General features: G+C 36.3%; 1 protein-coding gene across 1 annotated transcript in view; it reads left to right on the top strand.

Moving 5' to 3' along the window:
- The window catches only part of LOC126972056 (A disintegrin and metalloproteinase with thrombospondin motifs 16-like), an 80,038-nt gene extending 60,804 nt beyond the window's left edge, over window positions 1-19,234 (top strand). The window contains exons 7-18 of the mRNA XM_050818634.1: window positions 3,507-3,613; window positions 4,267-4,409; window positions 5,909-6,081; window positions 7,312-7,378; window positions 8,535-8,649; window positions 10,390-10,529; window positions 13,014-13,117; window positions 13,343-13,514; window positions 14,036-14,147; window positions 15,016-15,164; window positions 17,323-17,533; window positions 18,275-19,234. Coding sequence (XP_050674591.1) covers window positions 3,507-3,613; window positions 4,267-4,409; window positions 5,909-6,081; window positions 7,312-7,378; window positions 8,535-8,649; window positions 10,390-10,529; window positions 13,014-13,117; window positions 13,343-13,514; window positions 14,036-14,147; window positions 15,016-15,164; window positions 17,323-17,533; window positions 18,275-18,405 — 1,624 coding nt within the window. The 3' untranslated portion in view covers window positions 18,406-19,234. The remainder of the gene's footprint in view (window positions 1-3,506; window positions 3,614-4,266; window positions 4,410-5,908; window positions 6,082-7,311; window positions 7,379-8,534; window positions 8,650-10,389; window positions 10,530-13,013; window positions 13,118-13,342; window positions 13,515-14,035; window positions 14,148-15,015; window positions 15,165-17,322; window positions 17,534-18,274) is intronic.
- Window positions 19,235-19,818: the final 584 nt, after the last annotated feature.

A 19,818-nucleotide genomic window follows, 5' to 3' on the forward strand; every position in this document is an offset into this window, starting at 1 on the left:
AATTGTTTTAAATTTATAAATTCTAACTCCTCCAGTAAGTGCATGCCAGCAGCCTGCACTTCTTTGGGGCCTTTTTTTAAGAATAAAGGACAATCGTTTTCCCAGGAAATACAGCTTAAATTAAAATCTCCAATGACTAGATAATTAGAATTAGTATGTAAATTATTAACAAACAAGACTTGTTCTACTAAAGCATTTATATTATCGGACATTAATCGTGGTTCAGGTGGTATATAAACAGCGCAAATAATTAAATCCGAATGAGAACCGCAAACACGCATAGACAACGAAACCCATATTAACTCGACAGCGATAGGCTTAATAGACGCGCTCGAGTCGAGTTCCAACAGTGTGACACCTAAAGTTCTTCGCGTTAATATCATGACGCCGCCCCCAGTGCTCTTGCCAGTAGAAGCTAGGTCGCGGTCCGCTCGGAACACGTCGTACCGGTCGTCTCGGCGTCAAATATTCCGTCATGCAGCCATGTCTCTGTAACTATGATAATGTCGAAATCGTTACATAAAATACTTTGCCGCAGTTCTAAGCACTTCGTCCTAAGTCCGCATACGTTTTGGTAGTACACGGTTAAGTCCTTATTGTTCATTATGACGACGTAAAACGACTAAATTGTATAACTATTACAATTTTTGAAAACGTTAAAGGATAGACGTGTCTGTAAAAAGCATATATACCGATTTCTAAAATATATCTATGAATCATGTTTCCGTTTTGGTTAATGTTAATAAACAATTTCATATATTTTTTTAACATACGCTTAAGTGAGAGATTTTTCATAATTTGATCTGCAACAGATTCATAAAATAAAGTCAGATAGCTTTGTAATATTAGGCAGTTTTTCAAGATAAACATAATTAATATAGTAATAATTATATGTAATATTTGGTCTTGTATAATACCAAATTCTATAATTATTAATCTTAATGCATTCATAGTAACTTCAACCAGGCCCGGAAACAACAGGAGTGTGTAATTTACTACATACAATAAAGTCAAGTTCATTAAACTTTTTAAACAGTACATACTCAAATAATTCTCCACAATATACGCAAGTGGTATGCGACAAAAATTCGAAATACCTACAAAGATATATACAAAGGCACGTAAACGATAATAGTATTTACGTGTGTTACTATAATAATCAAAAGAGTATACAGATGATCGCAATGTTTTAGCAGAATCAGGTAGGTAGAACAACAAAATAGTCAGAAATATATTTAGTGAATAAATTAATAGTATTATACTCCGCTCACTAAATAATGGTGCGAGATTGTTATGTGTTGTAGGTAGTAATTTGTGTTTAAAAATATTTAATGTATTTTTTAAGTAGTTATAAATAGTTGATTTCATAAAAATAGACTTTGATAAACAGTTCAATTGAAAATTTTGTTGCATATTAAGAAGGAGAAAATAAACAATATAAACTATATTCCAAATAATTATCCTATGTACCAATATAACCATGTGAGAAATATGCCATGTCACAAGAAATCTGGTGCTGCAATAATTATTGTGTAAAATCAAAGATCGCACCAATACAAAGCGCGTGAACCATAACTTGTTTATGCACTTAATACAATACCTTTTGGTCAGTGGCGTCAAAGAGTAGTAATTATAAATAGAGAGGCGACAGAATTTTGAGTGGTTAGTTGTACATCGAAACAGATAAATTGTATAAAGGTGTATGGATAATAGAGAGATAAGTTTGATAACATATAAATGTATAAAATAAAAGTATATGTTTGAATTATAAAAACGACCTATACAAAGTGAAAAAATAACCTGGGTGACCCTGTTATTATGCATTAGGAATTTACAATTTTCTTCAGGTCCTCTTCGTCCACTATTTGTATAGCATGAGTGGTGTCGTTTTTTCTGGTATAAATCCTTCCGTTTTTTGTCCAAACAAATTGATACAGCCTCTGTTTCGCTAAATCTCTGCATTTCTTGTATAGTTGTTTATTATACGGGGTTAGGTGTTCGTTAAAGAAAATCGGTTTTGGGTCTATAGGCAGGTCTATGTCCTTGGTTGTCAGTCGAAGTTTCCTGAGTTTCGATAATAATACATCTCGTAGTAAGCGGGAACTGACCTTTGCTACGATGTTGTTGTGTCGTCCTTGTATTTTAACTTTGGGTGTAACTCGGTTTATATGAACGATATTTTTCTCGTCGAGAGCGACTCCAGTGACCGCAGCTATTTTCAGAAAGATGTTCATCAAATTCGGGTAATCCGACTATTTCTAAATTTCAGTTCCTGTCTTGTTGTTCTTTATTATTAATGTCGTTTCTCAGGTGTCGGTTTTGCTCTTTTATATCCGATATTTCTTTTTCCAAGTTGATGATTTTCTTAGATTCTTTACTTAAGTTTTGTATTTTAATCTCAAAATCATCAACTTTATTGCACGTAAACTGCACTGAATTTTGAATTTCATCTATCTTGGACTGCATTGATCGATGCTGACGTATAGAGACTGACAGACCTTTACATTCTTTTTTCATTTCTGTGATGTTAGAGCTTAAATTCTGTAAGTCAGTTTTGATGACAGAGTTAAGATTGTTGTTAATTTCTGAGATTTCTTTTTGTATTTCCTGCTTGAAGACTTTGAAATTATTCATTAATTCCACACTGAACTGCTTGAAAATTACTGTGAAGTCATCCCCGTGTTTTCGCTTTCTCATTAAACTGCACACAGGATCATCCGTTTTCACTTTCGACAGATCTGAATCTGAGTTATAATGATGAGGCGGTGATCGCATCGTCGACATGTTGATTCTGTGTATTTTCCGTTGTTCTGTGATCACAGTGCCAAGAGATACTGGGCGAGCGTGAGATTCAAATTGCAAACTATATTACACAATTTTGTGACTTATTGTAACAGCTTAAAGCAGAAATTTAATTGACCTTCACTTTAAAATATTGAATAAAATCTGTTAAGAAACCGAAACGAGACGTCCGTAGCGTACGAGCGCACCGCTTCTGACTGACTACAATCAATCTCTATTTCACTCTCTGAACCATTGGAACTCATTTTAATTATTATTAAAATTATAGTTATTAATTAGGTATGTAAATAACTGTAAACTAATAAAATATGTTTTTTTTATCATCTGTGCCGACAGGCAAACGCATTTATGGCTATACAGCCACATAAACGCAATTTGTACTAAGCAAAGAGACTATGGTATGCCAAGGATGACAAAAGAGATCCGATCAAGGAGTATTTAATAACCCCAGCACGCCGTTTACTTTACACAATAATACAACATTGCAGAAGCATTGTAATGTTCCAAATTAAAAAAACGCTCCTGCAATGGATTTTCTTTGTCCGTAAATTCGATACTTCGCGTATTCTTTTTTCGAAAATAATAACAATATTTCCATGCATATTTGAGAAAATTTTCTATAAATATTGCTAAGGATACTTATATTCTTACCGTGCCATACATTACCTATATTGGATATATCAACACTAATCTAAATTTTTCAGCACATCACAAGCACGCTGTCTGCTCGACCACGGCAACTCGGCTGGTCAGCTGGATCACAGTGCAGAAGGAACTCTGCCTGGTGAACGATTCGATGCGAACCAACAATGTAAGTATCATATCACATGTTTAATTTTAACGAAGTCTGCTGCTAGAATAGTGTCACGTAAAAAACATAATTTGTGGTTAAAAATTTCAAAATATGGCCATTAGAACGTGTTACCACCTAAGCATCACTCTCCATTATGGTGCAGTATCTATTCTGAACAATTATTCTTCCAATACTCTTTTATTTACCAGTAGGAGGCTGCTTTGAACAGGATTCCGACTAGATTATGGGTACCACAATGGCGGCTTTTTCTGCCGCGAAGCAATGTGTTAGCATTATTGTGTTTCGGTCTGAAGAGCGCCGTAGATAGTGAAATTACTGGGCAAATGGGATTTAAGATCGTATTTCTCAAGAAGACAAGCGCAATTATAGCGCCGCTCAGAATGTTTAGGTTTTATAAGTATCCTGAGTGGCACTAAATTTTACTGGGCAGGGCGTATCAATTACCATCAACTGATGTCCTGCCCGTCTCGTCCCTTACTGTCATAAAAAAATATTTATAATTAATTGTAGAATTTTAATTTTAATTTAGAGAATTCGGTACAACGGAAATCATTTTATTCTTATATTTGGAAACGTCTCAAAGGACATGAATTTGGCCTGGCATTAAATAAAATATAAAAGTTAGAAAAATAAATGTGTTTCTTTTTAAGGTATGTTAAAATATGGAAGAGGAAGCCGGCATTCAGCAGTTCAGAACCTGGAAGACATATGTAGAGACCTTCACTGCCAGCGAGAAAGATATACCTGGACCTCACACCCCGCGCTCGAAGGAACCAAGTGTGGGGAGGATATGGTAAAATACAATTCCTTGTTTCAATTACGGCTGAAAGTGTAAGCAAGTGATTCTTAACGATGATCTACTCTTCGAAACACATTTCTGAGATAAGGCGTGTAAATAGCCTACACCTTTACCTACCATTGTTCTTTAAAGCAAATGAAGTACCAAAAATTTATATGGTTAAAGTAATGGCGGCTTTATTATGTATATATTATGTTCCTAAAGATGAATCCTCAAAAAACACCAACATTAAACAATTATACCACAGCAATATAAGCCCACGTACCTTGGCTGCTGGTGCTGAGATCCCACTCAGACATGGAGATGAAGATATCTCGTTTCCACGTGGTTCTTGACGTTTCACTAATATTTATTATAATCTTTGAGGAATTAATGGATGTTTCATTTTTGAGAGTTTACAAAGGTTACGAATCCTACAGCAGTGAGGTAGTTACACGTGCAAATACGAAAGAGCGAATTTTCTTTATCTTTTATATATGTTTATTGAAATTCCTGACAATGTATTTAAAGTTTTATATACTTACTCAAATATCGTAAGCCGTCTATTATGCTTTCAAGAAGATTATGACCAAAGACGATGTAAATACTACGTTTTTAGAGTCGGACATCTGTCAAGGTATCAATGACATTTTAATACAATCGCTTTTTTCTTAGAGAGTTTCGCTAGGCTGATAGATCATCATCAGCCGGAAGACGTCCACTGCTGGACAAAGGCATCCCCCAAAGATTTTCATGACGATCGGTCTTGCGCTGCCCTCATCCAACGTATTCCGGCGATCTTGACCAGATCGTCGGTCCATCTTGTGGGACTACCAACACTGCGTCTTCCGGTACGTGGTCGCTTTTCGAGGACTGCCCTAACGGCCATCTGTCCGTCGAAATATGTGCCCTGCCCACTGCTACTTCAGTTTCGCAATCATTTGGACTATGTCAGTAACTTTGGTTCTCCTACAGATCTCTTCATTTCTGATTCGATCTCGCAGGGAAACTCCGAGCATAGCTCTCTCTATCGCCCTCTGAGCGAGCATGAGCTTTCTCATAAGGCCCATAGTTAGCGACCACTTCTGCGTACTGTAAGTCATCACTGGCAACACACACTGGTTGAAAACCTTCGTCTTCAGACACTGTAGTATTTGGGACGAGAAGATATTATGGAGCTTCCCGAACGCTGCCCATGCGAGTTGGATTCGACGAGTAACCTCTTTCGTGAAATTGGACCTGCCTAACTGGATCGTTTCGAGATTTATTACCGAGGTAGACGTACTCGTCGACAATTTCGAAGTACAGTTCCCAATTGTTACGGTAGGTGCGACATGGACATTTGACATGATCTTCGTCTTGTCCATGTTCATTTTGAGACCTACTCCTTGGGAAGCTGTATTGAGGCTATCGAGCATATTATAGCCCAAGTCTTCCATGGTCTCTATAGTCTGATAGATATTAAGAACTTATTAAACTTTGCAGTAAATAATATTAAATTGGTTTGTTGTTAGTATTGTCGCGGTGGTGAGTGTGTGGAGCGATGGAGCAGCAACATGGCGGCCGGTGGTCACTGGGGTCGCTGGTCTCATTGGTCGGAGTGCGCCTCCGCATGTCTGGTCGACGATGCGCATGCGCCCGCCGCGGCCGGGGTCGCCGTTTCCACTCGCCGATGTAGCAGAGCCAGGTATATTGACGTCATTTACCACCCTGCTAATATCTTCCCATTCTTGGCGTGCGTCCATGCAGAATGGGATGTCGCTATGCCAACTTAATGGGTGCAGGTTTGCCCCGCATGTTTCAGTATGACAACTCTCTCTGTCATCCCTACTTAAACATTTTAAAATACAACCTTTAGTTGCGAATGCAACGGGTAACTACTAGTAGTATAATAATATACTCCGCTTGGTATTCTCTTACCGTGACAGCCGGGTCACGTGATCGAGCTGGGAATACGTCATCAGTCGCGACGACTGTTCTCAAACTATTTTCGAATGAAACAACGCTATAGAATATGTGAGCCACGCGACAATAGCGGGGAAATGGCGAGCTGTCAGTATGACATAATATGTTATATCGTGACGGAGTCTTAGGCCATCGCAGAAATACCATATATTATTATACTATGTCAATTACTTTCTGACCGATAGCTTATTAAGCTTAGTCATTTATTCGTCTAGACTCTAGATGGACTGTGACAGCTGTGAAAATTTCGAAAATATTTCGAGTTTGACAGTAACTCCTCTGTTTTGAGCGATGCACGCACACTAACACAAAGTGACATACAAATCGCGAGTGTAAGACGTATCTTGTCACGTACATAAAAGTAATAAACCAGGCCTGTTTTCATCAAGGCTCTTATACTATCGCGACGCGTCCACGCTTACGACGTCGCGGGCAGCAGCTAGTCTTTAATATAAATAAAAGTCACCGGATTTAACTCTTCAGTGTTGACAAAATTGTTGCCTAGTATGAATATTTATGATTTTTTTTATGGAATAGGAGGACAAACGAGCGTACGGGTCACCTGGTGTTAAGTGATCACCGCCGGTCACACTCTCCTGTAACACCAGAGGAATCACAAGAGCGTTGCCGGCCTTTAAGGAAGGTGTACGCGCTTTTTTGAAGGTACCCATGTCGTATCGTCCCGGAAACACCGCACAGGGAAGCTCTTTCCACAGCTTCGTAGTACGAGGAAGAAAGCTCCTTGAAAACCGCACTGTGGAGGACCGCCACACATCCAGATGGTGTGGATGATATCCTAACTTGTGGCGTCTCGTGCGAAGGTGGCGAAGATGGCGAATTTATCAGAGATTTTAATAACCTGACTAGGTACCAATAGAAACAAGATATAACTTAAATAGGTAATGAAAATATAAGCTGTAATACGTATATCTTACAAAGTATATTATTTCAGGCACGACAACGGCAAAAACTATTGTTCAGGAAGCGACAAGAAATATCAGTCATGTCACGCACACCAGGTAATAAATTAAATTATTAAAACTTTCGTGAGACATTGTTAACTCATTCTGGGATCGTGAGCACAAGTCCGCAGTAAGAAACGGGACGTTATCGCGAACCCACTACACTCACCCTGATGAAGGACCTCCGAATGGTCCGAAACTACTCGGTACCCACACCGATAAATCGTGAGTAAAGCCGTATTAATAAATTAGGTAGTAAATTGTTGGTTTATTCCCTCTTTCGCCAAGTGTCATTATAAAAAAAGGAGTTTTTACATTTTGAGTAACTAAATAAATACCTTACACGCATCGCACAAATTGGAGTGTATGTTTGTAATGTTGAAATAACCGTTTTTTACTACATGTATATCAATATGTATACACCAAAATAACATTTTTTACAATTTTTGTCTCTCTGTTTGTTCCGGCTAATCTCTGAAATGGCTGGGCCGATTTTAACGGGATTTTTATTGGCAGGAAACTGATGTAATAAACTTAGGCTACATTTATTTACATTTATTTTAGAGAAATAAACTAATGTTGCAATGTCCAAGAAACGGTTTAACTCTAAAAATAATTTATATGGCAAAACAACGTTTGCCGGGTCAGCTAGTTTTAAATAAAATATTTTGATAAATGGAACAAAACTTGGCCAAGTTAATGCAGTGCATAAAAATTTTTTAAATGTGTCCGAGCGAGTTTATGATGGAGTAAAGATAACTCTTGGTAAACGTGAATTCTTAATTTAATGAGTTAAAAAAACTGTAAATTAGATAATATAGTAAGTAAATAGTAGGAAAGGTTTTAACTAAGGAAGTTACCATACAATTACTTCTTCTACCAAGACTTTATTGAGAAAACGTGTTAGCATTTGTGAAAAATTTTAATGGTACTTCTATTTTTTAATAAAAGAAACTAATAAATTGATATGCGAGCATGTCGAGCAAACCTTATGCTCAATAAAAAAATAAGATATCCGTGTAAAATATCCTTTGAAAGTAATCAAGCGATTATGAGATATGAAAAAAAAAATATGACATTCATAAGTGTCATATCCGTGGCCTACATGAATAAAGTGATTTTGATTTGATTTGATTTTGATTGTAAATGATTGTGTACAAAAAAGATTTTTTTTTATTATTATGTTAATTAAGACCGGCAAATTATTTTGCAGTGCAACAATGTTCCACGAATGACAGTGCGGGAATTTGCGGACGAAATTTGTTCCAGAGCTCGGGAAGTTGACCCGGATTTGATCGGAACTGGCTTACAAAGAATAGATGCTGATGGTGAGAAATATTTTTGTATTATGAGTAGATAAATTTTGTAATAACATTGTTATACTTACATATTTGTTTCCACACAACGTTTTTGTTAATTTAGACATATTTCAATTTACTCTATAATATACATAAAATAGGGCTAATTAAATTAATTCGATAATAAAATCTAAGAAACGACATAGTTAAGTTAGAATTACTAACTTACTAATCAATTTAATTGTTACGTAGCGCTTAAAGATTCAGTCGCAAACAGCAGTAATTTAACTTAATTCGGACTACCTCAATGTGTATATTAAACTTAAACTTGTAATGTTATCTATTTCATAAGTTAGTATTTACAAAATTGTGCGTAATATTATTATTTCTTTAATCTATTAACTCTGTATTGTTTTTTTAATGAAATTAAATTCCTATATGCTGTACAAGACCGGTTCATAATGAAAATGATGAAATTCTATGTTTTATTAAAATAAAAGCAGTGTAGTTCAAAAAGACTACACTAGATGCAAGTTGTGGAAGAGTTTTCGTAGTTAATGCTAAATTTAATAATAAATTTAATTTAATTGAAATGAATCACTCGCTCGTCGTCTAAGTCTCCCCCTAAACAAAGCTGTACCTCTTAAATCACAACAGTGAGATAGCTAAAACGTTGATAGAGTCAAGACTCAGACAGACACCTGTGGGAGGCTCCTTTGCACAGGATCCCGGCTAGATAGTGGGTACCACAACGGCGCCTATTTCTCCCGTGAAGCATTACTGTGTTTCGGTCTGAAGCGCGCCGTAGCTAGTGAAATTACTGGGCAAATGAGACTTGACATCTTATATCTCAAGGTGACGACCGCAGTTGTAGTGCCGCTCAGAATCTTTGGGTTTTTCAAGAACCCTCAACACTGTATAGTAATGGGCAGGGCGAATCAATTACCATCAGCTGAACGCCCTGCTCGTCCCTTATTGTCATTTAGAAAAAATCCTTCGAGCTTTAAGCAATCATTACGCGACCGAGGCTGTAAATATTTTTATCTACACCCATGCTTTAAATCCTCTATTAAAGATTCTGAAACAGTTAGCTTATTGCCAACATGAAAACACCCAATGTTTTAATAACCATTACATCATCCAAACGAGTGTTGTAATGTTGTACTGAATTTCATAACAACTCTCCTATGTTTTTTTTTCGATTCCTTCATGCGCAAAGAGTTTCAACAGACAGCCACATTCTTATTGCTCGATGCGTGGTATCTGAATGAATTTCAAAAAAAGAACATTTTCGTTTACGCGCGTTCCACACTACCAGAACGTCGCGCGCCGTAAAAAAAAGTAGGTTATTCGAATCCCCGCCGTTTTTCTTCGATATTTTTATTGTTTTGTTTATAAAAAATGAGCCAATCATTTTAAACGCTGCAAAAGAACATTATATTCGAGTGATTTTTACACTATACAAAATGTAAATTACTACTAAAATAAATAATTGTATCAATAATACTTGGTTTATTTGTTTTTGTTTTAATCAGTAATTAATGATATTAGGTTACTACTAGGACTGGTGTTTTAATGTTAGCAGTAAGCTAACTGTTCCAGAATCTTTTAGAGGATTCATATTCTGGGTGTAGATAAAGTCTTGTATGCAACTGTTGATAATTAGGTATTAAAACACTCATGTGATACTATTATCCACATTCGTGTTTTAATACCCCTTATTACACAACAGTTGCATAAATAACTAATACTTTGGTGTTTTTATTAAAGCCTCTTCAGACGTGAGCAGCGCATGCGCGGTGTGGTGCGACACGCGCGGCGGCGGTTACAAGTCGCGCGGCTGGAGCCTGCCCGATGGTACCGCGTGCTCCAGGGTGGCGCCCATGTTCTGTATCTCTGGCGTGTGTAGAGTGAGTACTCTTAGAGGAATGCAAACAGGATACTGCAGACAGAAATTCTTGCACCGTTTCATAATGGACGGACGGAGGACTAGGAGACGACCGCTATAGCCCAGTGGTTAGTGACCCTGCCTACTGAGCTTAAGATCCCGGTAGGTGCAATCATTTATATGATGAATATGATTGTTTGTTTCCGAGTCATAGAAGTTTATTTTAATTTATGTATGTTTATGCAAGGATATTGTATTAAATATATCGTTGTTTTGTACCCATAGTCAGGCTATGCCTAGTTTGGGGCAAGATAATTTATGTAAGAGTGTTTCATTATTATAATTATTATTTATTATATATTGCTTAAAGCGCCATCGGTAGTATTACTTGAAATTGTAAAAAAAATTGGCAGTTTTAGAGACTGCCAATAGCAGTGAAACTAAGAACTTTTAGTATTAAAATTTGAAAGTAAATAATGTTTAAAAAATATTAATTTCAATTGATTTTTAAAACATATTTTCAATAATATATTAATCAAACTAAACTAAAGAATATTTCGAAAATGCACAGTATATAAACATCGAATAATTCACTAAATCCATTCAATTTAACTTTATAAGATACCTATACACAGCACTAATGTTGCATAATACGTCCAGCTGTATAGCTACAGATATACTGCTTTAAGCATTTCGGTGACGCGAACTCAGTAGATTTCACCCATCCAAAAAGTATATTATATGTTTATTTTTTTTATTATTTATTTATTTTATGCGAACCCGTAATTCTGTTTTTCCCTACCAAAAAGTGCCCAACCCGGCTAAAGAGTGTTAACTTCAAAAAATCTGAAGGATGAAGTTAAAAGTTGAAACAAAATACTTTGATAAGAGGGGCCGCCTATGACTTAGAATATTAACGCTACAATATTTTAAGGCCTATGCCATCGTTCTCGTAGATGTTCTTTATATGACAACTAGCTGACCCAGCAAACGTTGTATTGCCGATATTAAAATCGCGATACAAAAGTAACTGTTGATCGTAGATGGGTGAAAATTTGAAGTTGTATGTATTTTTAATGCTGACTCATAATCAAATTTAAAAAAAAATGTCAAAAAAAAATCGTGTGGACCACCCTTAACATTTAGGGGGATAAAAAATAGATGTTGTCCGATTCTCAGACCTACCCAATATTCACTCAAAATTTCATGAGAATCGGTCAAGCCGTTTCGGAGGAATTCAAAGTTTAACACCATGACACGAGAATTGTATATATTAGATTAGACCTCTGAAGCACATTACACTCAGTAATACCCCTTCCATAATTTACATACAAAATTGTTGTTCAGGGTTTTATTCGAACCACCTTCAAATTCAACGCGAGAAATCCGATATTTCATGAACGGATCGATCGCTATGCGTTGCGTAGTCCTTGCTCATTGGGCCTGCGTGATAAAAGCTTGGAAGATCTTCACAACTATACTTCACACTTAGCGTATTCTAAAGAACCTTTTTGATCCGCTACCACATTTAAACATAAATAATAATTAATTATCACATATTAATTAATATTTAATTGCTACTGACATGCAGACATATTTAATTTAGTTATGTCTTTAATTATAAATAAATAATAAAAAAAAATCCTTTTATTTCTTGCTTAAATCTAGTACAATTTTTCAAAAAACAATGTGCATGCATAGTTGTTAGTAGATACAATTTATTTAGCTTATTTTAATGCATTTAAAAAGAACGTTAAAAAATAATAAGGTTAAGGTCTTGGTGTGAAGTGTGTTTTAAAAATATTAGTAAGGTACCTACGTAACACAACTTAGTATAAAAAATAATATATAAATAACGTGATATATAGATACTTAGATGAATTTAAATTAAAAATATTAATATAATATATATTTTACTGATATATTTGGCAAGAACCCTCTCAATGAAAGGTAAAGGCCTCCTCCAGAGATGACCAGTGCTCTCTATTATCTGCCGTTCGCGGCCATTGAATACCTGCTACTTTTATTATGTCGTCTGCCCAGCGTGTGTTTGGTCTTCCTCTTTTTCTATGTCCTAGTGGACCTGCCCATGTTCTTGTCTTCTTAGTCCATCGACTTTGACCATGTCTTTAATTACTTACCATTTATTGTATTAAATTAATTTATTATTATTAGTATTAAATTAATTAATTCCTTATTTGCGTATAAATATTAATACGCAAATAAGGAATTTGATTGATTGAAATAAAAAAGGGAAAGGTGTACAATTAATCCGTAGATTCAGTAAATCATGAGGTTGAAATACACTTACTTTCTAACGCTAAAATTCAAACGCTCAAAGTGTAATAAAATAAATATGAAGCCAATTTTGATAAGTTGCAGTTGATGCTCTAAACTAGTAAAGTTCTTAAAGGATCGCTTCGCAAACCGCCACCATTGAATGAAATTGAAAAATAGTTTTGTTTTAAGGCAATTTTATATCCACTAATTATATTAATTTCTTCAGAAATTCACGTGCACCAACGGATTGGACGCAGAGTTCTCTTTGCGACCGTCTGACTGCGAATGGGAGGCTTTACAGTTGCAGAGCGCCTCAACGCAAACTGTGTCGTAAGTAAATAACTTATTTCAAGGAAATAATAATTATTCTCCAAAATATTTTGAATTTCGTTGTACAATCCAATCGATAGATTATGTCAATTAGATATGAAGTAAGAAATAAAAAACTAAGTTGTAAAAACAAAATAAACCACATGCCCTAAAATTAAACTAATGTTCAATATCATCTATTATACATATATAGTATGGTTTATCGTTGATGATTTTAATGAACAGGACGAGTCGCAAATCGTCGGGAACATGGCGGCGTGCGGTGGGCTCAGCTTGGCGACCAATCAGCGGCTGCCATTACCGCTGCGTCACGCCTGGCACCGGCGTACGATTGGTCCGTTCTTCGCGGGCGCACACTATCCAACTGTGCAGTCCGGATCAACGACTGCCTGACCTTGTTAGTATACACTATCTATACTCACAGGAAAGAAATAACACGGCGCATGTCATCCCTAGGAGATCGACGGGGAATTGGGGCCGGAAATCTTGACAAACCCAAAAATTCTGAGCGGCACTACAACAGCGCTCTTCACCATGAGACATAAGATGTTAAGTGTGATTTGCCCAGTAACTTCACTAGCTTCGGTGCCCTTCAGACCGAAACACAATAACGCTTCCACATTACTGCTTCGGCAGAAATAGGCGCCGTTGTGGTACCCATAATCTAGCAGGCATGCCTGTGCAAATGAGCCACTGGTTGGAGCAATTGTCTTGCAATATTTTCCGTGCAAATATAAACCTACCTATTTTTATGATTTTAAAAGAATTATCATGGATCATGAATCAATTTTGTCGATGTGGCGGGCGAAGATCGAACTGGAGTCAACTGATACCCCACGTGACACCTAAAGTCATCAAGTCTCGCTGATCGATTTTCTTGTACTTAGTCACTGCGTCTAAAGTTTGCTAAACTTTCAGGGTTGTAGCCAAAGGATGTCTCCATACCAGTATGCCACGATGGTCTGCAGCAAGTATAAAGACAGAGTGAGAAGACTATCTGGTCTGGGAATGCAGATATCTCCTTCAGTTGGTACGTTATTAATTCCTGACTTCTCATGGACAAGGAGAACAAAATAGCTCACGGGTCAAGTGATCTTGTTAAGCGATCACCGCCAAACAGGATCTCTTGAAACACTAAAATCACAAAAGCATTGCCAGTCTTTAAGAATCCTCAATTACTGTGAATTCAAAAGTTTGTATCTCCTTGACGTTAACAGAATTCCGCATGTTATTGCAATTTTAGGCGTTATTAATTTTGAAATTTTGTGGGCAAATTGGAGTTAAAAACGTCTTACTGACTGTTAAAGAAAAGGAAATGGGGTATTCCAATGGAAGGCTTCTTCGCACAAGATGCCGGCTAGCTTTATCAACACGTTTAAAGTGATGAGCGTAATTGTGATACCGCTCATAATTTATGGTTCAATAGAGAATCCTGAGCGGCACTCCATTGTAATAATGGCGGGGCGTATCACTTGCCATTGGGTGAACGTCATGCTCGTCTCGCCCATTTTTCTCATAAAAGAAAGCGCCATTCAGACCAAAACACAATAATGTTAATACATTATTGCTTCACGGCAGAAATAGGCGCCTTTGTCGTACCCATAATCTAGCGGGCAGCCTGTGCAAGGGAGCCTCCCACTCCCAATTTTTGATATGTCAAAATTTGCTAAATTTCTATAATTCGGAATTGTAGCTTTAACATTTGAACCGCTGCGACTCATAGATGATATTGTAAGAGGACGACAGCGGGTCAACTGATGTTAAGAAATCACCGCCGCCCACATTCTAACGCAACAACAGAGTAATCACGGGAGCGATGCCCGCCTTTTACGAAGTTGTACGCGTTTTTTTGAAGGTGGAGACAGTGTGCCAATATTTTTTTTTTATTATTATGACAGAGGAGCCTGACCGGCCGTGTCGCGTGGCATGTCAAGACGAGCACGTGTCACACCGGTTCTACCTGGTGAACGGCCAGGAGGGATGGTTTCCGTTGGGAACTGCATGCGGGAAGAGGAACGCTTCCTACTGCGTCAGTGGCAAATGTCTGGTGGGTGTTCTACTGGATTTTACACAATAGTTTATCGTAGATAGCAGTAGCATACTTTTTTCTTTAGTTTGAAGGTAGTGACCTTAAAATGACAGTAAAATGACTGGGATACTGAGACTTGGTATCTTGTTTCTAGGTAAAATATCTAAGAATTATGGGTCTTTGATCAGCGGCACCACAAAGTTATGCCAAAATATTGACAACCTTAATAATTTATAAAAATATGAGGAAACAGGCGCAATCGGTATAGATCTTTTTTTTTTTGGAATTCCTGGGAAGTCATACATAAATTTCTTGACATTTATTTACAAACTACGCCCTATTCTATTTGTACACAGCGAGTAGATAGACAAGGAGGTTTAGTCAACAGGTGACGATCGTACGATCCGTGCACAAGTGAATGACCTTACATCCAAACCCAATCTTTTTAAAAAACTTTTCGCGCATAAAGCGGGATGCGCATTTTTATTTTTTTAATAAAAACCTTTTATTTATTATATCATATTCTACTGGTATTTCCGATGTTTAATTATTAAATGAACTTCAATTTAGTATTATTTGTTAGTAAATTATTTTTAAGTACATTGTTGAAAACGTTTTTTGTAATATAACTACACCACAGTGTTCTACTTTGATTACTTAATAAGCCTTCCCCAAGGTTACAAAATTCACCGGTTATTATGCACGAAGTCGAATAATTATCAACATAGATGCACATTAGTTGCCACTTTAGTAGCATACGCTCGGTTAAAGAAATTATTACAAGGCTTCGTCCTTTTTTATAATAATACTAGCTGACCCAGCAAACGTTGTATTGCCATATAAAGTAATTAAAAATAATTTTAGGGATGCAACCGATTCTCAGACCTACCAAATATATCGTACTACAATTATTGTATTCGATTGCCATCTCGCAACTCTATTGCGGATCTGTGGATGGAATAGAATATTATAAAACTCGCGATACAAAAAATGGTGTTGATCGTAAAGGGTTGAAAATTTAGACTTGTATGTTTTTTATATTATAAAAAAAAAATTTGGGGTGGACCCTTAACATTTAGAGGGATGAAAAATAGATGTTGTCCGATTCTCCAACCTAGCCGATATGCACGCTAAGATTCACGAAAATCGGTCTAGCCGTTTCGGAGGAGTTCAATTACGTACACCGTGACATGAGAATTTTATATATTACTTGTGGACCCAACAGACGTTGTCCTGTACACACGTCTTAAATTTGAAAAATCGGTCCAGCCGTTAGGTGGAGTTAACTAACATACACATGAGCAGGAGAATTATATTATATGGACGGAATTGAGAATCTAAACCAATCTCAAATTCACTGAAACAAACAAAAATATCATCAAAATCGGTCCAGCCGTTTAGGAGGTAGTTTAATTATGAATCTAAACCATTCTCGAATCCACCTGAAGACACACACCAATCTCAAATTCACTGACACATAAAAATATCATCAAAATCGGTCCAGCCGTTTAGGAGGTAGTGCAATTGTGAATCTTAACCATCCTCGAATCCCCTTGAACTCACACAAAAAATTTCTTCAAAATCGGTCCAGCCGTCTAGGAGGAGTTCAGTGACACACACGCACACAAGAAATATATATATAAAGATTAGATAATTAAGAATAAAGGTTTGTGTTTTCGTATGCATTGTTGTTTTTAATGAATACACTTAAAGCATACGTGAGTGATTTGAATAGTTAATTCACCAGGGAGAAGCTTTATTAGTCACGGGTTACAGGGGCTAAATAAAAAGATTTTACGTAAAGGTCAATAATTTAAAAATAAGTTAGCATCGTATCCAATGTTGTTTTGCAACATTGCAACCTTAGATCATTTATATAACCTAGAAAGACTCAAAGCTGTGAAAACGTCGAAAAAAATTGAGCTTGACACTAACCCCTATTTTGTGGAATACACGCACACTAACACAACATGAAGTAAAAATCGGTTGTTGTCACGCACACTAAAAAAATAAACCTGGCCTTTTTTCATCGGTTGTCTAGTAGCAAGAGGCTCTATCTAGACTTATATATTATTTAAGATTGTTACCTATAAAACGAGCAAAGCAAAAGTCGGGGCGAGCGAATAGTACTTAATAAATTTGTATGATTAAAATATTATATTAATTTATCAATCAGGAGTTTGGAGAAGACCTAACCCCTCTCTCGGAGTCGGTATTCACACTACCACTATTGCCGCGCGAAGATAATGGCAACTCCAGACACATCAACGTAGACGTGCGGCAATCCTCGCGGCACAAGCGCAGTCTACATAGGGACAGAGTGACTGTTAAGGCGTCACTCGACAGGCAGGATTTGGACGAAATCATTGCCAGGCTGAACTTGACCAGTAAGTACATACCTACGTACAAAATGGTGAGCACTTTCTTAGCACGTAAATAATAATTAAACTATAGCGTATAATAACGTTATAAATTATATTCAGTGTTAGCAACTTATCTAAACTGTTATTATAAATAAAATAAAATATGTTTATATTATATTTTTTTGTATTGGTTTACCTCAATTTTTATGAAAATAAGGACGAGACGAACACGACTTTCAGCTGGTGGTAATTGATACGTCCTGTCCATTACAATACAGTGCCACTCAGGATGATAAGCCCAAAAAATCTGAGCGGCACTACAACTGTGCTCGTCATCTTGAGACATAAGATAAGAGACATAAGTCTCATTTGCCCAGTAATTTCACTAGCTACGGCGCCCTTCAAACCGAACCACAATAATGCTTATACATTACTGCTTCACGGCTGAAATAGGCGCCATTGTGGTACTCATAATTTAGCCGGCATCCTGTCCCACTGTTGGTTATTTGAAATTACTTGGCTAATTTATAAAATTATTTATCCTATCGAGCTATATAATTAGCATGATGCATGTAATTTGTTTCAAAAATGTACAAAATTATAGTAGTACGTGGAGAGTGAAAACACCGCTTTCAGGTTTTAAGGGGTTATTAGTTATTCTATGACGGGTATATAGTTTTAAGACCAGCTCTGTCTTCTTCTAGAAACCCATTGTCTGATTGAGATTTTTAGACATGTGTCAAATAATATTTTGACGTATTTCAGATGACATTAACGTGCATACAGCGTACGTAGAGAGGATACCGGATACCATACACTTGGACTTCTCAAACCCGATTCATATCGCACCAAGCGACACTCTCATCGATAAGATACCAAGACCTACCTGGGACTGAACACGACTTGATCTTACTGGAAAATCACACCTATTCTTGGTGAAGGACCCAGAGCAATATGATAGGCGGTACGTTGCACCATCATTTTGAAAGCATACATTGCGGGGATTTGAAAGCTGCTCGTTCTAACATACATAAATATAAAATCTATTTGTAATTTGGAAAACGTTACGTATTCAACCCAAATATTTTTCAAGTCACACTTAATAGTATTAAAGCTGTTAGTACTGAACTGTAAAAATGATAATTGTAACTGGTAGATATTGTGCACCATTTCAATAAAATTTTATGTTGAAATCTACAAACGTACGCTGTTGATTGGTGAATCCGCATCGCTCCCGCCTTTTATGTGAATAGTCTCTTATATACTTCTTGACTGACGTGTAATTTTAAGTCCGTCAAGATAATTATAACGAATTTATTGTTTCTATTTAATATCAAGTATTGCAATTTTTATACTATTGTAAGTGTACATAAACAAACTGTTACAAAATTTATTATCACTACGAGCACATTTTTAATAGCTGTGTGTATATTCGTTAGGAATGACGTATTTTCTTATTGAAGTTAAAGATTTTATAAGAATGAAGTATCTCATCTTTTCTGCTTTACCACGTAAAAGAAAAATGGTATTATAATGAAAGTATGTAGGTCCGTTAAATGATGACATTGTCGCAGTAGGATCTTATTAACACCCAATCGATATGAAAAACGTTGGTGTTTTGCGGTTGTGTGTACCAAAAATAGTCAAGAGTTTGGACTTATAGTTGTGATTTAAATTATACACTTGTTTATACTTTACTATACTTTAAATAAATAATAAAATTAACTATGGCGTATTATTTTGTGTTCACTATTAGATTTACAAAGTAGATCAGTGTATTTGTAATGAGAATTTAATAATTTAAGTTAAGAGTTTGCGGGTCGCATGTTTTTTGATCACGGTTTTCAAGGCACTTTCTTCCACATACAACAAAGTTGATGTTTAAGGTTCCTTGTGCGGTCTTTCCGGGATGATACGACAGGGGTACCTTCACGTAAACGTTCCTTAAAGGCCAGCAACGCTCCAGTGATTCCTCTGGTGTTGCAAGAGCCACCAGGTGACAAACAATTTCATTATAACAACAGGGAGCATATTTTATGAAATAATGCTTGATGTTTTGAAATATTATTCACAAATTCATAAAAACCGTATATTATATTTTGTTAGGTACAGAGCAACGTCTGTCGGGTCCGCTAGTATATATATATATATATATATACATACCTAGGTTCTTAATTTAGCAGTAAATTTGTTAAAAAGATTTGGGCACGTTTCCAAGTATATTTAGAAAAACTACTACTAGGTCTTCATAAAAAAATATTATTTTAATTATTATATACAGAACAACGCCTGTCGGGTCAGCTAATATT

Source organism: Leptidea sinapis, chromosome 25 (genome assembly GCF_905404315.1).
Source record: "Leptidea sinapis chromosome 25, ilLepSina1.1, whole genome shotgun sequence".
Taxonomy (NCBI): domain Eukaryota; kingdom Metazoa; phylum Arthropoda; class Insecta; order Lepidoptera; family Pieridae; genus Leptidea; species Leptidea sinapis.